This window comes from Carcharhinus amblyrhynchos, unplaced genomic scaffold (genome assembly GCF_965287045.1).
Source record: "Carcharhinus amblyrhynchos unplaced genomic scaffold, sCarAmb.v2.hapA scaffold_39, whole genome shotgun sequence".
Classification (NCBI taxonomy): domain Eukaryota; kingdom Metazoa; phylum Chordata; class Chondrichthyes; order Carcharhiniformes; family Carcharhinidae; genus Carcharhinus; species Carcharhinus amblyrhynchos.
Genome location: NW_027649780.1, coordinates 994123 through 1021611, shown reverse-complemented (window position 1 = coordinate 1021611; position 27489 = coordinate 994123). Strand labels below are relative to the sequence as shown.

General features: G+C 48.5%; 1 protein-coding gene across 1 annotated transcript in view; it reads right to left on the bottom strand.

The window, feature by feature from the left end:
• The window catches only part of LOC145363509 (uncharacterized), a 137558-nt gene that overhangs the window by 73921 nt on the left and 36148 nt on the right, over positions 1–27489 (bottom strand). Inside the window, 1 exon segment of the mRNA XM_080218704.1 lies at positions 2714–3967. Within this exon segment, the coding sequence (XP_080074830.1) occupies positions 2714–3967 (1254 nt within the window).

Sequence of the window (27489 nt, the reverse complement as noted above, 5' to 3'; positions counted from 1 at the left end):
CCCCTCGTGTACTAACACACTGCGCTGCCTCTGTGTAACTCCCCCCTCGTGTACTAACACACTGCACTGTCTCTGTGTAACACCCCTCGTGTACTAACACACTGCGCTGCCTCTGTGTAACTCCCCCCTCGTGTACTAACACACTGCGCTGCCTCTGTGTAACTCCCCCTCGTGTACTAACACACTGCGCTGCCTCTGTGTAACTCCCCCTCGTGTACTAACACACTGCGCTGTCTCTGTGTAACTCCCCCTCGTGTACTAACACACTGCGCTGCCTCTGTGTAACACCCCCTCGTGTACTAACACACTGCGCTGTCTCTGTGTAACTCCCCCTCATGTACTAACACACTGCGCTGCCTCTGTGTAACTCCCCTTCGTGTACTAACACACTGCGCTCTGTGTAACTCCCTCTCGTGTACTAACACACTGCACTGTCTCTGTGTAACACCCCCTCGTGTACTAACACACTGCGCTGCCTGTGTGTAACTCCCCCTCGTGTACTAACACACTGCGCTGCCTCTGTGTAACTCCCCCTTGTGTACTAACACACTGCACTGTCTCTGTGTAACTCCCCCTCGTGTACTAACACACTGCACTGCCTCTGTGTAACTCCCCCTTGTGTACTAACACACTGCGCTGCCTCTGTGTAACTCTCCCTCGTGTACTAACACACTGCGCTCTCTAGGTAACTCCCCCTCGTGTACTAACACACTGCGCTGTCTGTGTGTAACTCCCCCTCGTGTACTAACACACTGCGCTGTCTCTGTGTAACTCCCCCTCGTGTACTAACACACGGCGCTGCCTCTGTGTAACTCCCCCTCGTGTACTAACACACTGCGCTGCCTCTGGGTAACTCCCCCTCGTGTACTAACACACTGCGCTGCCTGTGTGTAACTCCCCCTCGTGTACTAACACACTGCGCTGCCTGTGTGTAACTCCCCCTCGTGTACTAACACACTGCGCTGCCTCTGTGTAACTCCCTCTCGTGTACTAACACACTGCGCTGCCTCTGTGTAACTCCCCCTCGTGTACTAACACACTGCGCTCTGTGTAACTCCCCCTCGTGTACTAACACACTGCGCTGCCTCTGTGTAACTCCCTCTCGTGTACTATCACACTGCGCTGCCTCTGTGTAACTCCCTCTCGTGTACTAACACACTGCGCTGCCTCTGTGTAACTCCCCCTCGTGTACTAACACACTGCGCTGCCTCTGTGTAACTCCCCCTCGTGTACTAACACACTGCGCTCTCTGGGTAACTCCCTCTCGTGTACTAACGCACTGCGCTGCCTCTGTGTAACTCCCCCTCGTGTACTAACACACTGCGCTGCCTCTGTGTAACACCCCCCTCGTGTACTAACACACTGCGCTGCCTCTGTGTAACTCCCCCTCGTGTACTAACACACTGCGCTGTCTGTGTGTAACTCCCCCTCGTGTACTAACACACTGCGCTGCCTCTGTGTAACTCCCCCTCGTGTACTAACACACTGCGCTGTCTCTGTGTAACTCCCCCTCGTGTACTAACACACTGCTCTGCCTCTGTGTAACACCCTCTCGTGTACTAACACACTGCTCTGTCTCTGTGTAACACCCTCTCGTGTACTAACACACTGCGCTCTCTGTGTAACTCCCCCTCGTGTACTAACACACTGCGCTGCCTCTGTGTAACTCCCTCTCGTGTACTAACACACTGCGCTGCCTCTGGGTAACTCCCTCTCGTGTACTAACACACTGCGCTCTCTGTGTAACTCCCCCTCGTGTACTAACACACTGCGCTCTCTGGGTAACTCCCTCTCGTGTACTAACACACTGCGCTGTCTGTGTAACTCCCCCTCGTGTACTAACACACTGCGCTGCCTCTGTGTAACTCCCCCTCGTGTACTAACACACTGCGCTGCCTCTGTGTAACTCCCCCTTGTGTACTAACACACTGCGCTCTCTGGGTAACTCCCTCTCGTGTACTAACACACTGCGCTGCCTCTGTGTAACACCCCCTCGTGTACTAACACACTACGCTGTCTCTGTGTAACTCCCCCTCGTGTACTAACACACTGCGCTGTCTCTGTGTAACTCCCCCTCGTGTACTAACACACTATGCTGTCTCTGTGTAACTCCCCCTCGTGTACTAACACACTGCGCTGCCTCTGTGTAACTCCCCCTCGTGTACTAACACACTGCGCTCTCTGGGTAACTCCCTCTCGTGTACTAACACACTGCGCTGCCTCTGTGTAACACCCCCTCGTGTACTAACACACTGCGCTGCCTCTGTGCAACACCCCCTCGTGTACTAACACACTGCGCTGCCTCTGTGTAACCCTCACCCACCCCCGCTCCAGCTCTGTTCTGCTTGCCCTCACCCGCCCCTTATTGAGCAGTGAGCGCCCGTCTTTTTGGTTGCTTGGATCCTGCGCTGAGGGACGCCCGCACCCACACCCCCATCAGCTGATCGAACGTACCCCTCAGGAACCCGAGCGAGCTTTCCAGTCTGCCCCCTCCCCGGCCCCCCGGGGTTTCCTCTGCACTCATCTGCTCGGAGGAGCAGCTTGGCACCGTTTTCCTCAGTCTCCCACGGCGTTGGCAGGAATACAAGTTGCTGGGTGTGCGGCGGATGTGCTGGCTTGTGCCCACCGACCACCCTCCCCCAACCCTCCCCCTCGGCACTCCCCGCCAGCTGACCCCGGAGCTCTGCTGCCGGGAACGCCCGACTCCTTCTACACCTGGAACTGGAGGAGGACCACGGGCTCGGTGGGCGGCTGAGGCTGCGGCTGGCTGGCGGAGGCGCACTGGTGGGTTAGCAGGTCGGGCCACTGGGTGAAGTCCTTGCCGCAGGTGGAGCAGATGAAGGGGCGCTCACCGGCGTGCAGGCGCTGGTGCCGCAGGAGGTGAGAGGACTGTGTGAACTCCTTGCTGCAGATGGCGCAGCTGAAGGGGCGCTCGCCCGTGTGCACCCGCTGGTGGGTCAGCAGGTGGGAGAGCTGTCGGAAGCGCTTACCACAGAGGGTGCAGCCGCAGGGCCGCTCGTCGGTGTGGATGCGCTGGTGCTTCATCAGCTCCTCCGAGCCCTTGAAGGTCTTGCCGCACTGGGTGCACTTAAAGGGCCGGGCGTCGGTGTGGACTCGCCGGTGGGTGACCAGGTGGGAGGAGCGGGTGAAACCCTTGCCGCACACCGAGCAGGTGAAGGGGCGCTCGCCAGTGTGGATGCGCTGGTGGGTCAGCAGGTGGGACGAGCGGGTGAAGCCCTTCCCACACATGGAGCAGGTGAAGGGGCGCTCCCCGGTGTGGATGCGCTGGTGGGTCAGCAGGCTGGAGGCCTGCGTGAACTCCTTGCCGCACAGGGTGCAGTTGAAGGGGCGCTCCCCGGTGTGGGTGCGCTGGTGGATCTGCAGGTTGGAGGAGCCGGTGAAGCCCTTGCCGCACACGGAGCAGGTGAAGGGGCGCTCGCCCGAGTGGATGCGCTGGTGGGTCAGCAGGTTGGACGTCTGGGTGAAACGTTTGCCGCACACCGAGCAGCTGAAGGGGCGTTCGCCGGTGTGGCTGCGCCAGTGGGTCTCCAGCTTGGAGGGGTAGCTGAAGCCCTTGCCACAGACGCCGCACTTGTAGGGCTGCTCGCCCGTGTCGTTACACTTGTGCATCATCAGACTGTCCGAGCCGCTGAAGGTCCTGTCACAGATGGAGCACGTGTAGGGCTTCTCATGGCGATGAATGTTGCAGTGGTTCCTCAGACTGTGCAACTGGTTAAAGCTCTTGCCACAGTCAGAGCACTGGAACACCCGGCCCCGTGTGTGTGTGTCCTGGTGCTTCTCCATCCACACCAGCGTTTTAAACCGCTTCCCGCACACCGAGCACACAAAGCCCTGGCCGGCCTTTAAGGAGCGCTGGAAGGCAGGACCTCCGGGCACGGAGGACTTGCTCAGGTCTTGGCGTGACGCTTGGTCTGAGTTTCCCGTCTCCACATCCTCCCCATCCTCCCTGCAAAAGGAGTTTATAACAGTCATCAGAAGAGAGAAATTCACAGCCCCCACCCCCGCCACCTGCATCTCCCCCACATCCCTTACTCAAACCCCTCTGGACATCGGGGCACAATCTAAACTCATCAACTTCTCCACAAGTATATCTTCTCTGTACGTGTCTGCCTCTCTCCCTCTCACTCTCTGTCTCTCTCTCGCTGTCAGTCTGTCTTAACTCTCTGTCTCACTCTGTCTCTCTGCTCACTTTCTGTCTGCCTCTCACTCTGTCAGCCTGCCTGTCTCACATACTGTCTTTATTTGTCGATCTGTCTTACTTTCTGTCTCATCCTCTGTCTCTCTGTCGGTCTCTTCTTCTCTCTATCCCTCTATCGGTCCCTCCCTCACTCTCTGTCGGTCTCTGTCTTTCTCTATCTCTCTCTCTCTCTTTGTTGGCTTCAGTCTCCCTCTTGTGGCCTCTGTCTGTTTTTCTCTCTATCTCTGTCGGTCTCTGTCTCTGCCTCTCCTTCCCTCTCTCTCTGTCAGCCTCTTCTTCCCTCCCTCTCTGTCAGTCTCTCCCTCCCTCCCTCTCTCTCTGTCAGCCTCTCTCTCCCCCCCTCACCCCCCTCCCTCCTGTCAGCTTCTGTGTCCCTCTTGTTGGCCTCTGTCCATCTCTCTCCCTTTCTGCTGGCTTCTGTCTGTCTCTCTCTCTCTCTGTCAGCCTCTGTCTCTCTGTCTGTCAACCTCTCTCTCTCTCTCTCTCTCGGCCTCTCTTTCTCCTCTCTCTCTCTCTCCCTCCGTCGGCCTCTCCCTCACTGTCTCTCTGTCAGCCTCTGTCTCTCTCTCTCCCTCTCGGCCTCTGTCTCTCTCTCCCTCTCTCTGTGTCAACCTGTCTCTCTCTCTCTCCCTCCCTCACTGTCTCTCTCTCTGTCTCTGTCGACCTCTATTTTTCTCTCTCTCTCTCTGTCTCTGTTGGCCTCTGTTACTCTCACTCACTGTCTGTCAGCCTCTGTTTCTGTCTCTCTGTCGGTCTCCGTCTCTCTTGCTCTCTGTCCCACTCCCTTTCTCGCTCTGTCCCTCTCAATGTCCCCCTCTGTTCCCCCACCCCCTCTCTGTCTCTGTCTGTCTGTCTCTCTCTCTCTTTGTCTGTCTGCACCTCAGTCTCTCTCTCTCTCCCCCTGTGCTTCGGTCTCCCTCTCTCTCTCCTCCGTGCCTTGGTCTCTCACTCTCTCCCCCTGCGCCTCAGCCTCTCTCTCTCCTCACCCCCCCCCCCGCCCCCCGTGCCTCGGTCCCTCTCCCTGCATCTCGGTCTCTCTCTCTCCTTGCGCCTCGGTCTCTCTCTCTCTCTTACTCCCTGCGCCTCAGTCTCTCTCTCTCCCTGCGCCTCAGTCTCTCTCTCTCTCTCCCCCTGCGCCTCAGCCTCTCTCTCTCCCCCTGCGCCTCAGCCTCTCTCTCTCTCTCCCTGCGCCTCAGTCTCTCTCTCTCCCCCTGTGCCTCAGCCTCTCGCTCTCCCCCTGCGCCTCAGTCTCTCTCTCCCTGCACCTCAGTCTCTCTCTCCCCCTGCACCTCAGTCTCTCTCTCTCCCTGCGCCTCAGTCTCTCTCTCTCTCCCTGCGCCTCAGTCTCTCTCTCTCTCCCTGCGCCTCAGTCTCTCTCTCCCCCTGCGCCTCAGCCTCTCTCTCTCTCCCTGCGCCTCAGCCTCTCTCTCTCTCCCTGCGCCTGAAGTCTCTCTCTCTCTCTCCCTGCGCCTCAGTCTCTCTCTCCCCCTGCGCCTCAGTCTCTCTCTCCCCCTGCGCCTCAGTCTCTCTCTCCCCCTGCGCCTCAGTCTCTCTCTCTGCGCCTCAGTCTCTCTCTCCCCGTGCGCCTCAGTCTCTCTCTCCCCCTGCGCCTCAGTCTCTCTCTCTCCCTGCGCCTCAGTCTCTCTCTCTCCCTGCGCCTCAGTCTCTCTCTCTCTCCCTGCGCTTCAGTCTCTCTCTCTCCCTGCGCTTCAGTCGCTCTCTCTCTCCCTGCGCTTCAGTCTCTCTCTCTCTCCCTGCGCCTCAGTCTCTCTCTCTCTCCCTGCGCCTCAGTCTCTCTCTCCCCCTGCGCCTCAGCCTCTCTCTCTCTCCCTGCGCCTGAAGTCTCTCTCTCTCTCCTCCTGCACCTCAGTCTCTCTCTCTCCCCCTGTGCCTCAGTCTCTCTCTCTCCCCCTGTGCCTCAGTCTCTCTCTCTCTCCCCCTGCGCCTCAGTCTCTCTCTCCCCCTGCGCCTCAGTCTCTCTCTCCCCCTGCGCCTCAGTCTCTCTCTCTCTCCCCCTGCGCCTCAGTCTCTCTCTCCCCCTGCGCCTCAGTCTCTCTCTCCCCCTGCGCCTCAGTCTCTCTCTCCCCGTGCGCCTCAGTCTCTCTCTCCCCCTGCGCCTCAGTCTCTCTCTCTCCCTGCGCCTCAGTCTCTCTCTCCCCCTGCGCCTCAGTCTCTCTCTCCCCCTGCGCCTCAGTCTCTCTCTCCCCCTGCGCCTCAGTCTCTCTCTCCCCGTGCGCCTCAGTCTCTCTCTCTCCCTGCGCCTCAGTCTCTCTCTCTCCCCCTGCGCCTCAGTCTCTCTCTCTCTCTGCGCCTCAGTCTCTCTCTCTCCCCCTGCGCCTCGGTCTCTCTCTCTCACTGTGCCTTGCACTCTCTTTCTCTCCCTCTCTCTGCGCCGTGGTCTCTCTCCCTATCTCTCTCTGCGTCAGTCTCACTCTCTCTCTCTCTGTGCCTCGGTCTCACTTTCTCACTCTCTCTCTCTCTGCACCTCAATCTTACGCTCTTTTCTCCCTGCACCTCAATATCTCTCTCTCTCTCTCTCTCCCTGTGCCTTGTTCTCTCCCTCTGAATGCCCCTCGATCTCTCCCTCTCTCTCTCTCTCACATTCTGCGCTTTGGTCTCACTTTCTGTCTTTCTCCTGAAGATGATGACTCTGACTTTCACATTCACTCGCTGTTCTGTCTTCCCCATGGTCTTCTCTCCTGAAGGTGCTGACTCTCTCTGTGACCTGCCTCCCCTCCCTCGGGAATGGGTGGGGCTTACTAACCATTTTTCTGGGTCTTTAAAGCAGTCATGATATGGAGATGCTGGCGTTGGACTGGGGTAAACACAGTAAGAAGTCTCACAACACCAGGTTAAAGTCCAACAGGTTTATTTGGTAGCAAAAGCCACTAGCTTTCAGAGCACTGCTCCTTCATCAGGTAAGTGTCTTTCGTAACTTACCTGACAAAGGAGCAGTGCTCCAAAAGCTGGTGGCTTTTTGCTACCAAATAAACCTGTTGAACTTTAACCTGGTGTTGTGAGACTTCTTACTGTTTTTAAAGCAGAACATGAGGATGGGCCGTCAAGAGATATTGGTGAAGTGATTGTAAAATCAGTTGGGAATGATGACCTGGTCGACGTTGTGGGTGTTAAATCAAGTGGCTTTGCACGGATCTCGGGTTAAGGATAGGACAATCTCCGGACCCCCTCGGCTGTAGCGTTTTCCTGGTCACCGCGTTATGTTGGGGAGTGAGGGGAACTGAATTACTGAAGGAGGAAAGGGTCAGGTCAGTTCAAGAAGTAGCAGATTTTTGCTATTGGGAAATGATTTGAGATTTTTCCACCAGTAGAATCTAATCAGGAAGAGTGAGCCGAGATCGTAAAAGTCATGTCAAGAGACTTTTATTCAGTGTGGCAAGGAGGTGGGAGACGTGATGGATAACGGAGTATATCAGGATATTGTTTATTCGAACTTCAGGAAAGCTTCCGACTGTTCGCAAGATCTTTGTGTCAAAGCATTTTGTAAGAAATGTCATTGTTTAGACTTCTAAACTCCAAGGAATGTGGGCCCAGTCTACTCGACCCTCTGAAGGGTCTGCCAGTGGACAATCTAATCGAGCTTCATTGCACTCCCTCCCGCTTTCTCGCCCCCTTAACTGCGTTAACTCTGCAGTAAGGAGTCCAAAACTGTGCCCGTTGCTCCAGGTGTGGCCTCACAAGAACCCTGCCAAGTTGTTCCAAGGTCTCAGCGAAGGTTTACCAGGCTGATTCCTGGGGTGGCAGGTCTGACATACGAGACTAAGTCAGTCTGGATTATGAGCGGTTCGGCGGCACAGTGATTAGCACTGCTGCCTCACAGTGCCAGAAACCCGGGTTCTGTGTCTGCGTAAGTTTCCTCCGGGTGCTCCGATTTCCTCCCACAGTCTTGCTGATTACGTGGCTTGGCCCTTAGTGTTCAAAGGTGTGTAGGTTAGATGATGGATCAGCCGTGGTAAATGTGTGGGGTTACAGGGATAGGGTGAGCCTGAGTCAGAAGGTCAGTGCAGACTCAATGGACCGAATGGTCTCTTCTGCACTGTAGGTATTCTATGATTATTTTCATTGGAGTTTAGAAGAGTGAGAGGGGATCTTGTAGAAACTTATAAAATTCTATCAAGGTTAGACAGGGTAGATTCAGAAAGAATGTTCCTGATGGTGGGGGAGTCCAGAACTAGTTGTCATAGTTTGAGGATAAGGGTTAAACCTTTTAGAACTGAGGTGAGGAGAAATTTCTTCACCCCAACGATGGTGAGCATGTGGAATTCACTACCACAGAACGTGGTTGAGCCAAAATATTGTGTGATTTCAAGAAGAAATTAGATATAGCTCTTGGGGTTAAAGGGATCAAGGGATATGGGAGGGGGGACATCAGGATATTGAATTTGATGATCAGGCGTGATCAAAGTGAATGGGGGAGCAGGCTCAAAGGGCCAAATAGCCTACTCTTATTTCTAGAATCTAATGATTCTCCACCATCCTCTCTGCCACATCCCACGACAGAATTAAAAAGCAAGGCCAGCATTTGAAGCTGATCAATTGCTGATAAGCGTCTCATGGAATAGAAACTCTGCAGTGCAGAAGGAGGCCATTCGGCCCATTGAAGCTGCTCCAACTACAACCCCTCCCAAGCCCACAGATTTATCATGGTAATCTACCTGACAACAAGGGGCAATTCAGCATGGCCAATCAACCTAACCTGCACATCTTGGACTGTGGGAGGAGACTGGAGCACCCAGAGGAAACCCATGCAGACACGGAGAGAACATGCAACATCCACACAGAGATGACCCAAGGCGCTGTGAGGCAGCTGTGTCAACCATTGTGCGTGTAGGTGCGCGCATGCGTGTAGTCTAGAGTCAAGTGGGGGCCAGAGCAACTAAGGACAGCACATTTCCCTCATTGAAGGACACACGCCAAGCAGATGGGTTTTCGCAACAATTGATAATATTTTTCCAGCTTTCTATTCCAGATGTGATCAACTGAATTTAAGTTCCGGCAGGCGCCTTGAGGATGTTTCCACCACCCATTGTAGAGCGTGGGTCTCGCTGGGCAGCTCATTTATGCCACTATCTCCTCAAACTTGAGCCCCACACCAATTCGGGGAACAGAAGACTGCTGTCCGCCAGGGGGCCCTTGGTTACTTGGAACTAACCAAGAGCCCCATCTACTCAACATCTGCCTCAGGTCAGGAAGCTGTCCAGTGAACCTTCACTGCATACTCGAGGACAGCCAAGTCTCTCCCCTCTTTGCAAAACAAATTCTCTTCTGAATGACGCTGTATAACCCGCCTCCCTCACCCACCATTCTCCGGACAGGGAACGTGCACACGTTGCCACAGTTTGTGTGGCACCTGCTGTGTCTCTGCCCACTTACCCAGGGGATCCACATCCCTCCACAGTCCTCTCCTTTCCCACCTAATGCTGTGCTCTCTGCACATTTGGGAGAGAGAGCCACAGAATCCCTACAGTGCGGAAGGAGGCCATTTGGCCCCACTGAGTCTGCACCAACTCGCCAAAGGATCATCACACCCAGGCCCTCTCCTCCACCCTATCCTCATAACGCCAATCTGCCTAAGCTGCACATCTTTGGACACTAAGACATAATTTCCATGGCCAGTCCATCTAACCTGCACATCTTTGGACACAATGTTCCAGGTACAGATGCTGTATGAAAGATAAAACAGGAGCTAAGAGAGGAGGAGGAGTTACATTTTTGATTAGGGAAACCATCACAGCTGTACTGAGAGGGGATATTTGAGGGTTCGCCCACAGAGTCTATATGAGTAGAACTGAGAAATAAGAAAGGGGAAATCACTTTGAGAGGATTGTATTATAGGCCCCCAAATAGTAGGAAATTGAGGAGCAAATATGGAAGGAGATTACAGATAGCTCCAAGAAAAATATGGTGGTAATAGTAGGGGCCATTAACTTTCCCAACATTGACTGAAACAGCCATAATATTGGAGGCATGGACGGAGAGAAATTTGTTGAATGTATTCAGGAGAAATTTCTCATTCAATATGTGAGCATCCAGACTAGACAGCGGGACAAAACTTACCTCTTCTTGGAAAATAAGGAAGGGCAGGTGACAGAAGTGTAGTGAGGGATCACTTTGGGACCAGTGACCATAATTCCACTAGTTTTAAGATAGCTATGGAGAACGATAGGTCTGGCCCAAAAGTTAAAATTCTAAATTGTGGCAAGGCCAATTTTGACGGCATCAGACAGGAGCTTTCAAAAGTTGATTGAGGGAGTCTGTTGGCAGGCAAAGGGACATTTGGTGAATGGAAGGCTTTCAAAAGTGTGGTGACCAGGATTCAGGGTAAGCACATTTCTTTTAGAGTGAAGGGCAAGGCTGGTAGAAGTAGGGAACCCTAGATGACTCGGGATATTGAGGCCCTGTTCAAGAAGGACAGAATAGAGGGTGTTGGAGTAGAGTTAAGAAAGAAAGCAGGAGGGCACAAAGGGACACAACATTGCTTTAGCAGATAAGGCAAAGGACAATCCAAAGAACTTCTACAAATACATAAAGGGCAAAAGATTAACAGGGAGAGAGTAGGACCTCTTAAGGATCAACAAGGTCATCTACATAGGATCTCACCTATCACAACAGATAGGTGGGATCCTAAATGAATATTTATCATCAGTATTTACTGTTGAGAAAGGCAATGGATGTTAGGGGGCTTGGGAAAATAAACAGTGATGTCTTCAGGAGTGTACATATAAAGAGAAGGTGGTGCTGGAAGTTTCAAAACTCATCAAGGTCGATAAATCCCTGGGACCTGATGAAATGTACCCCAGTATGTTGTGGGAGGATAGGGAGGAAATTGCAGGTCCGCTGGTAGAGATATTTGAATCATCGACATGCACAGGTGCGGTAAGTGAAGATTGGAGGGTGGCAAATGTTGTGCCTTTGTTTAAGGGCTGCAGGAAAAACTTGGGAACTACAGGCCAGTGAGCCTAACGTCTGTAGTGGGTAAGTTGTTACAAGGTATTCTGAGAGACAGGATCTATAGGCATTTAGAGAGGCAAGGACTGATTAGGGACAACTTGGCTTTGTGAATGGAAAAAAAATCATATCTCATCAATTTGGTTGAGTTTTTTGAAGGGGTAACCAAGAAGATAGATGAGGGCAGTGCAGCTGATGTTGTCTACATGGACTTTAGCAAAGCCTTTGACAAGGTACCACATGGTAGGTTGTGCATGAGGTTAAATTTCAGGGGATCCAAGGTGCGGTAGCCAAATGGATACAAAATTGGCTTGATGACAGAAGCTAAATGATAGCTGTAGAGGGTTATTTTTCAAACTGGAGGCCTGTGACCAGCAGTGTGCCTCAGGGATCGGAGCTGGGTCCACTGTTATTTGTCATTTATATTAATGATTTGGATAAGAATTTAGGAGGCATGTTTAGTAAGTTCACAGATGACACCAAGATTGGTGGCATAATGAACAGTGAAGAAGGTTATCTAGGGTTGCAATGGGATCTTGATCAATTGGGCCAATAGATTAATGAATGGCAGATGGAGGTTAACTTAGAAAATGTGAGGTGATGCATTTTGATAGATTGAAACGGGACAAGACTTAATTAATGGCAGGATATTGGGGAGTTATAGAACAAAGAGATCCAGTAGGTACAGGTTCATAACTACTTGAAAGTGAAGTTACAAGTGGACAGGTTGGTGAAGAAGGCATTCGGCATGCTTGGTTTCATTGGTCAAAGCATTGAATACAGGCGTTGGGACATCATGTTGAAGTTGTATAAGACATTGTTAATGCCACCCTACTATAGAAAGGATATTATTAAACGAGAAAGAGTGCAGACAAGATTTAGTATGATGCTACCAGGACTTGATGGTTTGAGTCATAAGGAGGCTGAATAGATTGGGACATTTTTCCCTGGAGCATAGAAGGCTTAGGGGTGATCTTATTGAGGTCTATAAAATAATGAGGTGCAAAGATCAGCTAGATAGTCAACATCTTTTCCCAAAGGTAGGGGAGTCTAAAACTAGAGGGCATAGGTTTAAGGGGAGAGAGGAGAGATACAAAAGGGTCCAGAGGGGCACTTCTTTCACATAGAGGATGGTGATTGTCTAGAACAAGCTGCCAGAGGTAGCAGTAAAGGCAGGTACAATTTTGTCCTTTAAGAAGCATTGAGAAAGCTTACATGTAAGATGAGTGTAGAGGGATATGGGCCAAATGCAGACAATTGGGATCAGCTTACTAGTTTTTAAAAAAGGGAGCATGGACAAGTTGGGCCGAAGGGCCAGTTTCCAGGCTGTAAACCTCTATGACTCTAAGGGGCAATTTAGCACGACCAATCCACCTAACCTGCATATCTTTGGGCTGTGGGAGAAACCTGGAGGAAACCCACGCAGATACAGGGAGAATGTGCTAACTCCGCACAGACAGTTACCCAAGGCTGGAATTGAACCTGGGTCCTTGGCACTGTGAGACAGCAGTGCTAATCAGTGTGCCACTGTGCCACCCCATCCCCTCACCTGCTCAAAGGAGAGACCAGAGGTGACAAAGCTTTCCCTCATTTACACATCAGGACAGATTCACAGTAAAAACCAAGCCTCTGAATGAACCACAATGGATTTGGATTGATTCTCCATTAATTTAGACTGGAAGTAGCTGACACACAATACTGAACATGACAATTGCTTCATTAAACCTTGTGCAATCAAAAAACTGTCCCCTCTTCCTCCAACTGACAGCATTCAACCTTCAAGGAAGAGAATCCTAAACTAGAACTCCCGAGTCTCTGCGCTTCCGATTTGAATTCTCGCACTATTTAGAAAGTAAGTCTATTCTTCCTACCAAAGTGCATCACCTTTCCCATGTTCACGGTGGCTCAGTGGTTAACACTGCTGCCTTACAGTGCCAGGGTTCCAGCCTTGGTCTGGTCTGTGTAGAGTTTGCATGTTCTCCCTGTTTCTGTGTGTGTTTCCTCGGGCGCTCTGGTTTCCTCCCATAGTCCGAAAGATGTGTTGGTTAGGTGCATCGGCCATGCTAAATTCTCCCTCAGTGTGTCCGAACATGCTAGACTCAGGGTCATGCTCTAGAGACCTGGATTCAAATCCTACCTTGGCTGAAAGTCTAATGGTGACCATAAAACCATTGCCGATTGTTGGAAAAGCCCATCAGATGCACTAACGTCCTTTAAGGAAGGAAATCTGCCATCATTACCTGGTCTGGCCAGTAAGTTTAATTTTTTTTTAAATTTGAAATTTAATTTGTTAGTATCACAAGTCAGCTTACATTAACACTGCAATGAAGTTACTGTGAAAATCTCTTAGTCGCCACACTCCAGCACCTGTTCGGGTACACTGAGGGAAAATTTAGCATGGGCAATGCACGTCTTTCGGACCGTGGGAGGAAACCACAACACCCCACGGAAACCCATTCAGATGGACATGAAATTTCCACAGTCACCCCAAGCTGGGGTTGAACCCGGGACGCTGGAACTGAGAGATTTGATTGAATTTATTAATGTAATGTGTATTGGGATTTAGTGTGAAGTGTTGTTGCTTGTGCGCTATCCAAAACATACCATACATAGAGTACATGGGGAGAAGGAGAGGGTGCAGAATGTAGTGTCACAGTCACAGCCAGGGTTTAGAGAAAAATCAGCTTAATGTAAGATAAGTCCATTCAAAATCTGACAGTAGCAGGGAAGAAGCCATTCTTGAGTTGGTTGGTCCATGCTCTCAGACTATTGCATCTTTTATCCCTTTTTATGTGACGCAGCAGTGTGACCACTGTGCCAGCCAAAATGTCCTGTTCATGTCCATGCTCTGTGTCCTCCTCACAACTTACCGTTCTACTGAACTTTGGCCAGAAGCTTAAGCAGGCCTCAGTGAAAAATGAACTCGCGACTCCTGGTGTAGAAGACGTTTGAACCACTGAGCTATGGAGTTAGAGAGTCCCTGCAGTGCAGAAAGAGGCCATTAGGCCCATCAAAACTGCACCAAGAAAAATGCCATCCAGGTCCCATCCTGTAACTCTACAAATTCATCCTGTAATCTCCCTGACACTAAGGGGCAATTTAACATGGCCAATCAACCTAACCCACACATCTTTGGACTGTGGGAGAAAACTAGAGCACCCAGAGAAAACCCATGCAGGCACAGGGAGAATATGCAAACTCCACACAGACAGTGAACCCAAGCCGGGAATCGAACCCGGGTCCCTGGCACTATGAGGCAGCAATGTTAACCACAGTACCACTGTACCTAGTGACAGGTAATGACCATCTCCAGCAAGACAGAATCCAATTGTTGTCCCTTAACATTCTGTGAATTGAGAAAGAACGACAACAATAATTTAGCAACAATAATGGAAATAGTGGCTTTAAAATGGCTTTTCTGGCTGAGAGCTATGCATGCTGGGAATTTTGGTCAATTTAAAGATTAAAACCAGATTGCAGGTCATAAAGAGGCTCTGGATTGGGAACCGTAACCTGAAGCTTCCTATGTTGATCAAATCAGGGAAGTTGTTTACATTAATCGGAGTCACACTGTCTCAGTTAATGGTTGCTAAGAATGGAGCATGCAGTTTGAACTAAGTGTAACAGTTCAGTTCAAAAGTCGTTTCATTGGATGTCCAAGCCGTGATCAATTTCAGGTGACACAATTGGCTGGATGACAGAGAATCTTCCAGAAGAAAGTGGAGAATTGTCAATAAAAGGCATGTGAGTCCTTTGTTTGGCAGTGAGAACAACCATTGCAACAAAGCTTGTACCCTGAAAGATACTTCAGAGAGAAGAAGGTGAAAGATTCTACATCAAGGATATTTCTTGGCCAAGATTTTCCTAAAGATTCAGTTAATATATATTTAACTGAAAATAGATTCGGTAGTATCTATTTTCAGTTAAAACTGATGTTCATTTAGAGTTAAAGTGCATTTTAAGAGTTCAAGTTCTGTTGAAAGTTGATGTTCAGTTAAAGTTCAGGAAAGAATTAGAGAGTTGCAACTGTTTATGTTTGAGTTGGTACTAGAAGTGTCAAGAAATAATTGAATTACTGCCCTTGTTTGTCTCACTAAACTGGAATGCTTAAATTAAAAGCTGTACAACATAATGGCACCCTATATGGTCTTTGATAAGAGGTAGCTACAGTTACCCGAGATTGAACTTTTTATTTGTTAAGTGATTAAAAATGACCCAGGCATTACCCGGGTGCGGTGATTCCCAGGTCCAGTTCTTGTCCAGTGGCAAGGAGGTGTCCTTAACCCTGACCTCAGGCAGGGAACACAATCATATACTGCCCATAAAACCATAAGAATTAGCAGAATTAGGCCATTCAGCCCACTGAATCTGCTCCACCTTTCAATCATAGTTAATAAGTTTCTCATTCCCATTCTCCCACCTTTTCTATGTAACCTTTGGTTCCTTTACCAATCAAGAACCTACCTACCTCAGTCTTAAACACACTCAATGAACTGGCCTCCATAGTCTGGCCTTCCTAACTACCAACTCAACCTTCAAGTAAGAGAATCCTGAACTGGGACTTCCAAGTCTCTTTGCACTTCCAATTTCTGAACTCTCTCCCCACTTAGAAAATAGTCTACGCCTCTACTTTTCCTACCAAAGTTCATTACCTCATATTTTCCCACGTTCATACGGCACAATGGTTAGCGCTGCTGCCTCACATCGCCTGGGACCCAGGTTTGATTTTTGGCTTGGGTCACTGTGTGAAGTCTGCACATCTCCCATGTCTACGTGTGGTTCATCCGAGTGCTCCGATTTCCTCCCACAGTCTGAAAGACGTGCTGGTTAGATGGATTGGCCATGCTAAATTCTCCCTCGGTGTACCTGAACAGGTGCCTGACTGTGGCGAATAGGGAATTTTCACAGTAACTTCATTGCAGTGTTAATCTAAGCCTATTCTTAACACTAATAAATAAACTTTAAACTTAAACTTCAAAAAAATTATTCCATCTGCCACTTCTTTGCCCATGCTCCTAACCTGTCCAAGTCATTCAGCAGCCTCCCGCCTGCTCAATACTACCTGGCCCTCCAACTATCTTTGCATCATCTGCAAATTTTGCCACAATGCCCTCAGTTCCTTCATCTGGATCACTGATGTATAAAGTGAAAAGTTGTGGTCCCAACACTAATTCCTGTGGATCTCCACTAGTCACCAGCTGCTGCCATCCTGAAAAAGATCATTCCTGCCCTCCTCCTACATTCCTCTCTTCATTAATACCCCACCACCCCACACAACCCACATGAAGGGCATCCTTCAGCAGGGTCTGATGACCAGTTTGCTCGCCTAGACCGCCTTCCTCACCGCACAGACACCGATTGTAAATACCATCCAGGAGGTGCCTCACGGTAACAACTTCCTGCCCTTTGCCTCTGCACAACTTCCCTTAGCTGATACAGAACATCTGAAGGCGAAATGCTTTGACTGCACTGTCTCTTTTCCCCCTCCCGCAGCATGAATGTTCAACCCAGCAGGTGAGCTGTTGACTGCCCCTGGGAACAAGAATAAGCCTGCAAACTCTCCTCTGCCCCTGCCGGTTTGCAACATCCGCAACTCGAGTCCCCAGCTAGGCAACACTGTGGACGAAGTCGCACTCCGTGCCCGATACCTGGTAGTCAGACACGGCGACAATCTCCACAAAGTAGTTTCAAGTGTTTCTTCACAGGACTCCTTATTGGGATTCTTACTGTTTGCCCTATACTGTAGGATGCTGAAAAGCCTGGATAGAGTGGACATGGGGAAGACGTTAGCAGGAGAGACTAGGATCCGAGGGTACAGCCTTAGAATAAAGGGATGTCCCTTGAGAACCAAGATGAGGAGAAATTTCTTCAGCTGGAGGTGAGGAATCTGTGGAATTCATTATACAGAAGGCTGTGGAGGCCAGGTCATTGAATGTATTTAAGACAGAGATAGATAGATTCTTGATTGATAAAGGGATCAAAGGTTACAAGGATAAAGCAGAAAAATGGGATTGAGATTTTGCTAATTCTGCTCCAATATTTTATGGTTTATACATTAATGATTTTGACGTGAATGTGGTGGGGGGGGCACGGTTTAGGAAATCTGCAGACAATATAGAGACTGACTGAGAACTGATTGAGAAAGGATATGTTGGCACTGCAGGGGGTGCAGAAGAGATTCACTAATTTTATTCTGAAGAAGGGAGGGTTGGCTTATGAGGAGAGACTGAGTAGACTGGGACTATGCTCATTGGAATTCAGAAGAATGAGGGGAGATCTTATATTAACATGTAAGATTTTGAAGGGAATAGGTAAGATAGAAGCAGGGAGGTTGTTTCCACTGGAAGTTAAGAATAGAACTAGGGGGCACAGTCTCAAAATAAGGGAGAGCAGATTTCAGTCAGAGTTGGGGAGGAACTTCTTCACCCAAAGGGTTGTGAAACTGTGGAATTCCCTGCCCAGCGAAGCAGTTGAGGCTACATCATTGAATGTTTTTAAGGTAAAGATAAATGGATTTTTGATCAGAAAGAGAAATAAGGGTTAAGGTGAGCAGGCAGGTAAGCGGCGCTGAGTCCACAAAACAGTCAGCCATGATCTTATTGAATGGCAGAGCAGACTCGAGGGGCCAGACGGCCTACTCCTGCTCCAAGGTCTTATGTTCTTAGTGGATAGGGCAGAGGGTAGCTTTCGTCTCCAAAACACTATCGATGGATCAGTAGAGTGGACAAGTAGGGTCGATGGATTTTAACACAGAAGTGTAAGGTCCTGCATTTAGGGAAATCAGACAGTTACAGGAAATACACAATAAATGGGAATATACTAAGAAGTGTAAATGAAGTGAGACATCTTGCAAAACAAGAACAAAGAACAGGAACAGGCCCTTCAGTCCACCAAGTCTGTGCCGACATAGATCCTCTCTAATCTAAAATTTTCTTGCCCCTAAATGCACCATTCCCTGCCGATTCATGTTTTTTTTTTATTACTCATTTGTGAGATAAGGGCTTCCCTGGCTGGCCAGCATTTATTACCCATCCCTTGAGAAGGTGGTGGTGAGCTGCCTTAGAATCATAGAACCCAACAGTACAGAAAGAGGCCATTCAGCCTACCAAGTCTGCACTGAACACAATCCCACCAGGCCTTACCTCCATTTACCTACATACTTTACCCACTAATCCCTCTAACCTATGCATCTCAGGACACTAAGGGGCAATTTTTAGGCCAATCAACCTAACCCGCACACCTTTGAACTGTGGGAGGAAACCGGAGCACCCAGAAGAAACCCACACAGACACAAGGAGAACATGCAAACTCCACACAGACAGTGACCCAAGCCAGGAATCGAACCTAGGTCCCTGCTAATCACTGTGCTACCGTGCCGCCCTTGGTATGGAGAATGTTGCCTGGTAATGGAGGGCATTAGCTATGAGAGGAGGTTGGAGAAACTTGACTTGTTCTCACTAGAACATCTGAGGTTGAAGAGCAACCTGATAGAAGTCTACAAGATTATGAGAGGCATGGACAGAGTGGATAGTCAGAAGCTTTTTCCCAGGGTGGAAGAGCCAATTACTAGGGGCCAAGGTTTAAGGTGCGAGGGGCAAGTTTTAAAGAAGATGTATGAGGCAGATTTTTTGCACAGAACAAAGAACAAAGAACAAAAACAGCCCAGGAAACAGGCCCTTCGGCCCAACGAGCCTGTGCCGCCATCTTAACACCAGTCCCCCCTCCACCCATGACCCTTATCTAATGTTTTATGGCCACCCACATTGAGGGAAACTAATTTAGGGACAACTTATTACTGCCAATCAGCCTAATAGCACATCTTTGGGGTGTGGGAGGAAACCGGAGCACCCGGAGAAAACCCACGCAAGCACGGGGAGAATGCGCAAACTCCCACAGACACCGGCCCAAATCCATGTGTCTGCACAGCAATCAGTGAATCATTCAAGAGAGTAGTGGGTGCCTGGAATTCGTTGCTGGGGGAGTTGTGGAAGCGGATGCGGTAGTGACTTTTAAGGGACGTCTTGACAAATATGTGAATAGGATGGTTATAGAGGGATATGGTCCCCGGAAGGGTAGGGGGTTTTAGTTAAGTTGGGCAGGATGGTCGGTGCAGGCTTGGAGGGCCGAAGGGCCTGTTCCAGTGCTGTAATTTTCTTTGTTCTTTGTTGAGCCTGGCCAAACTCAAACTGGGCGTCACTGAGCAGGTTATTGCTGAGCAGGTGCTGCTTGATAGCGCTGTTGATGACCCCCTTCGTCATTTTACCAATGATTGATTGGGCGGTAATTGGCCAGGTTGGAGTTGTCCTCATTTTGTGTACAGGACATACCTGGATAATTTTCCACAGTGCTGGATGGATGCCAGTGCTGTAACTGTACTGGCTCAGGGAGCAGCAAGTTCTGGAGCACAAGTCTTCCGTACTATTGCTGGAATGTTATCAGGGCCCGTTGCCTTTGCAGTATCCAGTGTCTCCAATTGTTTCTTGATATCACATGGAGTGAATCAAATTGGCTGGAGATAGGTATCTGAGATACTGGGGATCACCAGAGGAGCCCGAGATGGATCATCCACTCGGCTGCGAATGCTTCAGCCTTATCTTTTGCACTGATGTGCTGGGCTCCTCCATCATTGAGGATGGGGATGTTTGTGGAACTTCCTCCTCCAGTGAGTTGTTTTATTTGTCTACCATCATTCCTCACTGGATGTGAAAGAACTGTAGAGCTTAGATCTGATCCGTTGGCTGTTGGACCGCTTAGCTCTGTCTAAAACTTGCTGTTTTTGCCATTTGGTATGCAAGTAGTCCTGTTTGGTAGCTTTACCAGGTTCACCCTTCATTTTTAGGTATGGCTAGTGCTGCTCCTGGCAGGACCTCCTGCACTCTCCATTAAACCAGGCTTGACAGTAATGGTTGAGTGGGGAATATGCCAGGCCATAAGTTGCAGATTGTGCTGGAGTACAATTTCGCTGCTGTTGATGGCCCACAGCATCTCATGGATGCCTAGTCTTGAGTTGCTAGATCGGTTCAAATTAAGTCCCATTAAGCAATGGTGAGAGTGCCACACAACACAGTGGAGGTTATTCTCAATGTGAAGGCGGGAATTTGTCTCCACAAGGACTCTATCTTTCCAGGTGCCAATTGAACGCTGTTATAGAATCTGCTTCCAACACCTCATCCAGCAGTGCATTGTAGGCATTCCCACCCTCTGTGTGAAAAACTTGCTCCTTAGAACTCTTTTCCAACCTTTGCCCCTGAGTATTTGACCCTTCGACCCTGGAGAAACACTCTGACTGTACACTCTATCCAAGCCTGTCATAATCTTGTAAAACTCTATCAAGTATCCCCCCTCATCCTCTGGCCCTCGAATGAAAAGAATCCAAGTTTGTTCAACCTTTCTTCATAGTCCATATCCTCCAAACCAGGCAACATCTTGATAAAATCTCTTCTGCACCCTTTCCAATCTATCAACATCTTTCCGGTAGTGTGGCAACCAGAGTTGTACACAATACTCCAAATGCGGCCTAACCAGAGTCTTATACAACTGCAACGATTTTCCAATTCCTATACTCAATGCCCTGGCCAATGAAAGCCAGCATGCCATATGCCTTCTTGACCACCTTGTCCACCTGAGTTGCCACCTTCAGGGAACTGTGGATCTGCATGCCTAGATCCATCCCTCTGTATGCTAATATTTCTAAGGGCTCTGCCATTTAATGTATACTTTCCTTCTGCAGCAGACCTTCCAAATCGCATCACATCACATTTGTCTGGGTTAAATTTCATCTGCCATCTTTCAGCTTAGATGTCCAGCCAGTTTATATTCTGCTCTATCCTCTGACAATCCTCCTCATTATCTGCTACTCCCCCAATTTTTGTATAATCCGCAAATTTACTAATCAGACCACCTACATTTTCCTCCAAATATATATTACAAACAAAAGAGGCCTCAGCACTGATCTTTGTGGAACACCACTTGTCACATACCTCCAGTTAGACCTTCCACTGCTATTCTATGCTTTCTACGTCCAAGCCAGTTTTGTACCCATTTTACCTGCTCACCTTGGATCTCATATGACTTCACTTTCTGTATTAGCCTGCATTGAGGAACCTAATCGAAAGCTTTACTAAAGTCCATGTAAACAAAATCCACTGCCCTGGTCAATTTTTCTTGTCACTTCCTCAAAGAACTCAATCAATGTTGAGTCACAACCTGCCAATTGCTAATAAGCCTATTTTCTTCCAGATGTGAATGCATCCAGTCCCTAAGAATCTTCTCCAATAATGTTCCCACACTGATGTAAGGCTCACAGGTTTCTAAGGATTATCTCTTCTGCCCTTTTTAAACAGAGGAACAATGTTAGCTACTGTTGAATCCTCCGGAACCTCATTCATGACTAAAGAGGATGCAAAGGTTTTGGCCAAGGCCTCAGCAATTTCTTCCCTCACCTTGCTCAGTATCCTGGGATAGACCCTATCTGGCCCTGGGGACTTGTCCACCTTTAATGTTTTTCAAAACCTCCAATACCTCCTTTTTTATCTCAACATGTCCTAGAATGTCAACATCCTCCTTACAGCAGTCGCCATCCATCACATCCTTCTCCTTTGTGACTACTGATGCCAAGTACTCAGAAAGGACCTCAGCCTCCTCATCTAGCTCCACACACAAGTTTCCTCCACTGTCCTTGAGTGGACCTACCCTTTTGTTAGCTACCCTCTTCCTCCTTATATACGCATAAAAAGCCTTGGGATCCTTCTGCCTGCTGAGGACATTTCATAGCACAAAGAACAAAAACAGCCCAGGAAACAGGCCCTTCGGCCCAATGAACCCACATCGCCATTTTAACATTACCAGTCCCCCCCCTCCACCCATGACCCTTATCTATTGTTTATGGCATTCCACATTGAGGGAAACTAATTCAGGGACAATTTATTACCTCCAATCAGCCTAATAGCATATCTTTGGGGTGTGGGAGGATCATAGCCCCTTTTTTGCTCTCCTAAGTCACTGCTTAAGCTCTTTCCTGCTGTCTTTGTATTCCTCAAAACAGCCTTATCTCTTTTCAATTTCCTGAACTTTATGTGTGCCTCCTCCTTCTTTTTCACTAAGCTCACAATCACCCTTGTCATCCAAGGCTCCCGAACCTTGCCATCTTTGTTTTAGAACCCTTAAGAGTATTGACAGGCAGAGGGATCTGGGTGTACAGGTACACAGGTCACTGAAAATGGCAACGCGGGTGGAGAAGATAGTCAACAAGGCATACGGCACGCATGCCTTCATCAGCCGGGAAATTGAGTTTAAAAATTGGCAAGTAATGTTGCAACTTTAGCTAGGCTGCACTTGGAATATAGTGTTCAATTTTGGTTGCCACACTACCAGAAAGATGAGGAGGTTTTGAAGAGGGTACAGAAAAGATTTACAAAGGATGTTGCCTGGCATGGAGGGCATTAGCTATGAGGAGAGTTTGGAGAAACTTGGGATTGTTCTCATTGGAACAGTGGAGGTTGAGAGACAACCTGAATGAAGTCTACAAGATTATGAGGGGCATGGACAGAGGATGGAAGAGTCAATTACTCGGGGACATTGGTTTAAGATACAAAGGGCAAGATTTAAAGGAGGTGTATGAGGCAAGCGTTTTTTACACAAAGAGTGGTGGGTGCCTGGAGCTCGCTGTCAGGGGAGGTAGTGAAAACAGATACAATAGTGACTTTTAAGGGGTAGCTGGACAAATACATGAATAGGATGGGAATTGAGGGATATGGTCACCAGAGGGATAAGGGATTTTAGTTCAGACGGGCAGCTGGCTTGGAGGGCTGTAATTTTCCTGTGCTGTAATTTTCTTTGTTCGTTTTTACAGAGACGTACTTGTCCTGAATTGTTAACAACTGACTTTTAAAAGACTCCCACACATCGGATGTGGATCTACCATCAAACAGTTGCCCCCAATCTCCATTCACCATCTCCTGCCTAACATTCCCATAGTTAGCCTTCCATTTAGTACTTCCACTCTGGGATCCTTTTCTCCAACTACCTCAAAGCTTATAGAATTGCGATCACTGTTCCCAGAACAGTCCCCCACTGAGACATCAATCACCTGACTTGCTCCGGACGAGTCTAGAAGAGTTTCCCACAACCAGTCTAAGATAGCCCCCTTCCCGAATTGGACTATCTACATACTGCCTGAAGAAGCACTCCTGGACACACTGAACAAACTTGGCCCTGCCCAATAAGGGGACAAGATAGAGTGATCAGGGTAAAATTGTTTCCCTCAGTGGAACCAGGGGACATAGATTCATGGCGGCACAGTGGTTAGCAGTGCTGCCTCACAGCACCAGGGATCCAGGTTCAATTCTGGCCTCGGGTCACTGTCTGTGTGGAGTTTGCACATTCTCCCTGTGTCTGTGTGGGTTTCCTCCAAGTGCTCTGGTTCCCTCCCACAGTCCAAAGATGTGCGGATTAGGTTGATTGGCCATGCTAAATTGGCACTTAGTGTCAGGGGGATTGGCAGGGTAAATGTGTAGAGTTACGGGAATAGGGCCTGGATGAAATTGTGGTCGGTACAGACTCGATGAGCCAAGTGGCCTCCTTCTGTACTGTAGAGATTCTATGGATTTTTCTAAGATGAGTGGCTGAAGGTGTAGAGGGGACATGAGGAAGAACTGTTTGTTTTACACAGAGGGTGGTGAGTGTCTGGAGTTCGCTGCCTGAGGGTGGTGGAGGCAGAGACCCCAAATATTTCTGAAAAGTACCTGGATCGGCAACCTGAGTGCTGTAAACTACAGGGCTGTGGGTCGGGTGCATGAAGGTGGGATTAGAAAGGGCACCTGGGTGTCTTAGACTGACATGGACAAGACGCACTGAATGACCTCCTTCTTGTTCTGGCTTTAAGCTTATGCACTCCTTTCACTGGCTGCCCTGCCGAGTCCGACTGACCAGGTTTACTTAATTGCTCGATTATAGGGACAGGAGTAGGCCTTTCATCCTAACCAGCCTGCTCCGCTCACTGCCCAATTAGATGGCAGCTGATCATCAAGCACAGTGCTCCCTTACCCACATAATCTCTGGGAGAAATAGTCAGGAATATGTCCATCTTCATCTCAATTGTACTCAAGGGGGTTTTTACAGGATAGATACTGAGAAGGCTGTATCGCCTTGTGGGAGAGTCTAAGACCAGAGGGTATAATCCATGAGGAAGTCGTCCATGTAAGGCAGAGATGAGGAATTTCTTCTCTCAGAGAGGGGGGTGAATCTGTGGAATTCTTTACCACAGAGGGCTATAGAGTCTGAGAGGTTAAGTATGTTCAAAGCTGATAGATTTTTTAATCAGTAAGGGAATTGAGGGACAAGGCGGGAAGATGGAATTGAGGATTATCAAGTCAGATTTCACCGAATGGCGGAGCAGACACACTGGGCCAAATAGCCCCCTTCTGCCCCGACATATTGTGATCTTTTCACCTATTGATCAAAAGGATTCAGAGGAAAGAACAGCAAGTCTGATATCCGAGTGTGGGAGGGTGATACCAAGTCAAGGCATGCTGGCAAGTCGCGCAAGTGGGAATTTTAATTGGCAAATGCATCAGGCGCCCAGGCACACCTCCAACAGATCTGACTTCCAGGTCAATACCTGCGAGCTGCTCCTGAGACAAGACAGGAGCATGTTTAAACTGGGATGGGGCAGGGGGAGTTAGCGAAGAGCTGAGAGGTTAGGTGAGAAAGATTCAGGGGTCCAACAACGGAAAACACAAACAGCTCAGCAGCAAGATCAAGCAGGTATTCAAAATGGTTAACAATAGAATGGCAAATGTATAAGAGTCACCTTCTTGTGCATGATCAGTTGTAGCAGTTGTGTGTGCTTGGAGCCTGTATTGTTTCTGCAGCAGTATAATTGCTGGAATGTTGGTTTTTAGTCTGAACTAATACTGCTCTGCTGTTTTCCCCTGGGATTTTGCAGAAAGCTTGATTGGGATGACTGATGAAATGTGTGATAAGCTTTAAGAAATGCATGTGCATCATGTGCTTCTGCAGGATGTTTTGTAGCTGTTGGGAACACAACTTGGTTTACAGTCTCTGTTCTGCAAAAATCTTACACTCCACCTGAGCTGCAGTATTGACATTCAGCCCTGGTTACTCCAAACAAACAGGAGAAAACAATCCTCTACTTTCTCAGGAGGCTAAGGAAATCTGGCATGTCCATTACGACTCTCACTATCTTTTACAGGTGCACCTTGGAAAGCATTCTTTCTGGTTGTATCACAGCTTGGTATGGATCTTGCTCTGTCCAAGACTGCAAGAAACTACAAAAGGTCATGAATGTAGTCCAACCCATTACACAAACCAGTCTCCCATCCACTGACTCTGTCTATACTTTCTGCTGCCTCGGAAAAGCAGCTAGCATAATCAATGACCCCACAGACCCCAAACATACTCTCTTCCACCTTCTCCTGTAAGGAAAAATGATTTAAAAGTCTGAGATCATGTACCAACCAACTCGAGAATAACTTCTTTCCTGCTGCCATCAGACTTCTGAATGGACCTACTTTGCATTAAGTTGATCTTTCTCTACATCCTAGCTATGACTGAAACACTACATTCTGCACTCTCTCCTTTCCTCTTCCCCATGTGCTCTATGAATAGTCTTTTTTCTCTGTATAGTGCGTAAGTAACTATACTTTTCACTGTATAATCAATACATGTGACAATAATTAATCAAATCACAAGATTCCTCAGATGAGGAGACCAAAATTGCACACAATATTCCAGGTGTGGCCTCACCAAGGCCCTGTACAATCGCAGCAAGACATTCCTCTCAGAATGAAGACCAACATACCATTTGCCTTCTTCACCATCTGTTGCACCTGCGCACTTACCTTCAGCCACTGGTGTACGAGGACACACAAGGTCTTGTTGCACATTCTACTCTCTCACTTTATGGCCATTCAGATAATAATCTACCTTCCCACTTTTGCGACCAAAGTCGATAACCTTACACTTATGCAATGGCATTAGCCATTCACCCACCTGTCCAAATCACTCTGAAGGATCTTGGCATCCTCTTTACAGTTCACCCTCTCACTTAGCTTTGTCTCATGTGCAAATTTGGAAATAATATATTTAGTTTGCTCTTCCAAATAGTTAACATACATTGTGAATAACTGGAGTCCCAGCACTAATCCCTACAGTACCCCACTGTGGTACCCCAACATCTTGCTGACTGGTCTATAATCCCAGTGGCACAGTGGTTAGCACTGGTGCATCACAGCACCAGGGAACCCCGGGTTCTATTCCCAGCTTGGGTCACGTAAGTCTGCATGTTCTCCCAGTGTCTACGTGGGTTTCTACCAGTTGCTCTGATTTCCTCCCACAGTCCAAAGACATGTTGGTTGGCCATGCTAAATTCACCCTTGGTGTACCCAAACAGATGCCAGAGTGTGGCAACTAGGAGATTTTCACAGTAACTTCATTGCAGTGTTAACGTAAGTCAACTTGTGAGACTAATAAATAAACATAATCTTAAACCCTGTTTTCTCTCCACCTTCCTTTTTAAATATTAGGGTCACATTAGCTATCTTCAATCTGTAGGAACTATTTCAGAGTCTAGAATCTTGGAAGATGACCACCAACGCATCTGCTATTTCTTGGGCCACTTCCTCAAGTACCCTGGAATGTAGATTATCAGACGCTGAGGATTTATCCGCCTTCAATCCCATCAGTTTCCCAATCTATCATTGCTAACTTACACCTCATATCAATGTAGTTTCCTTGACTAAGATTGAGGTCCCTAGCCTCAGGATCAACTATGTCACTCTCCACCTTGATGAAGAATTCTATGATGTTATTTGTTCAGCCCAAGGGGTCTCACACAACTAGATTACCAATTATTCCTTTCTCATTGCATGGTACCCAGTCTAGAATGGCTTGTTCTCTCGTTGGTTTCTCAACATATTGGTCCAGGAAGCCATCTCACATACACTCCAAGAACTCCTCCTCTATGGTATTATGACAAATTTGATTGCCCGATCTGTACGCAGATGTTCCTTAATTGCATGCATGTCTAATTTCCTGATTAATATCATTCCCAACATCACCATTACAGTTTGGGGGTCTGTGTAGTAATCACTTTACCCATGTCGATTCCACGTTTCTGGAACTAATATCCTTCCTCGGTACGGAGTTAATTTCCTCTTTAACCAGCAATACAAATCCACCACCTTTTCCATTTTGTCTGATCTTCCTAAATACTGAGTACCCCGCAGCCAGGTCTCCATAATCCTGACTATATCATACAAAGGGTTGTGTGAACGTACCCAGTT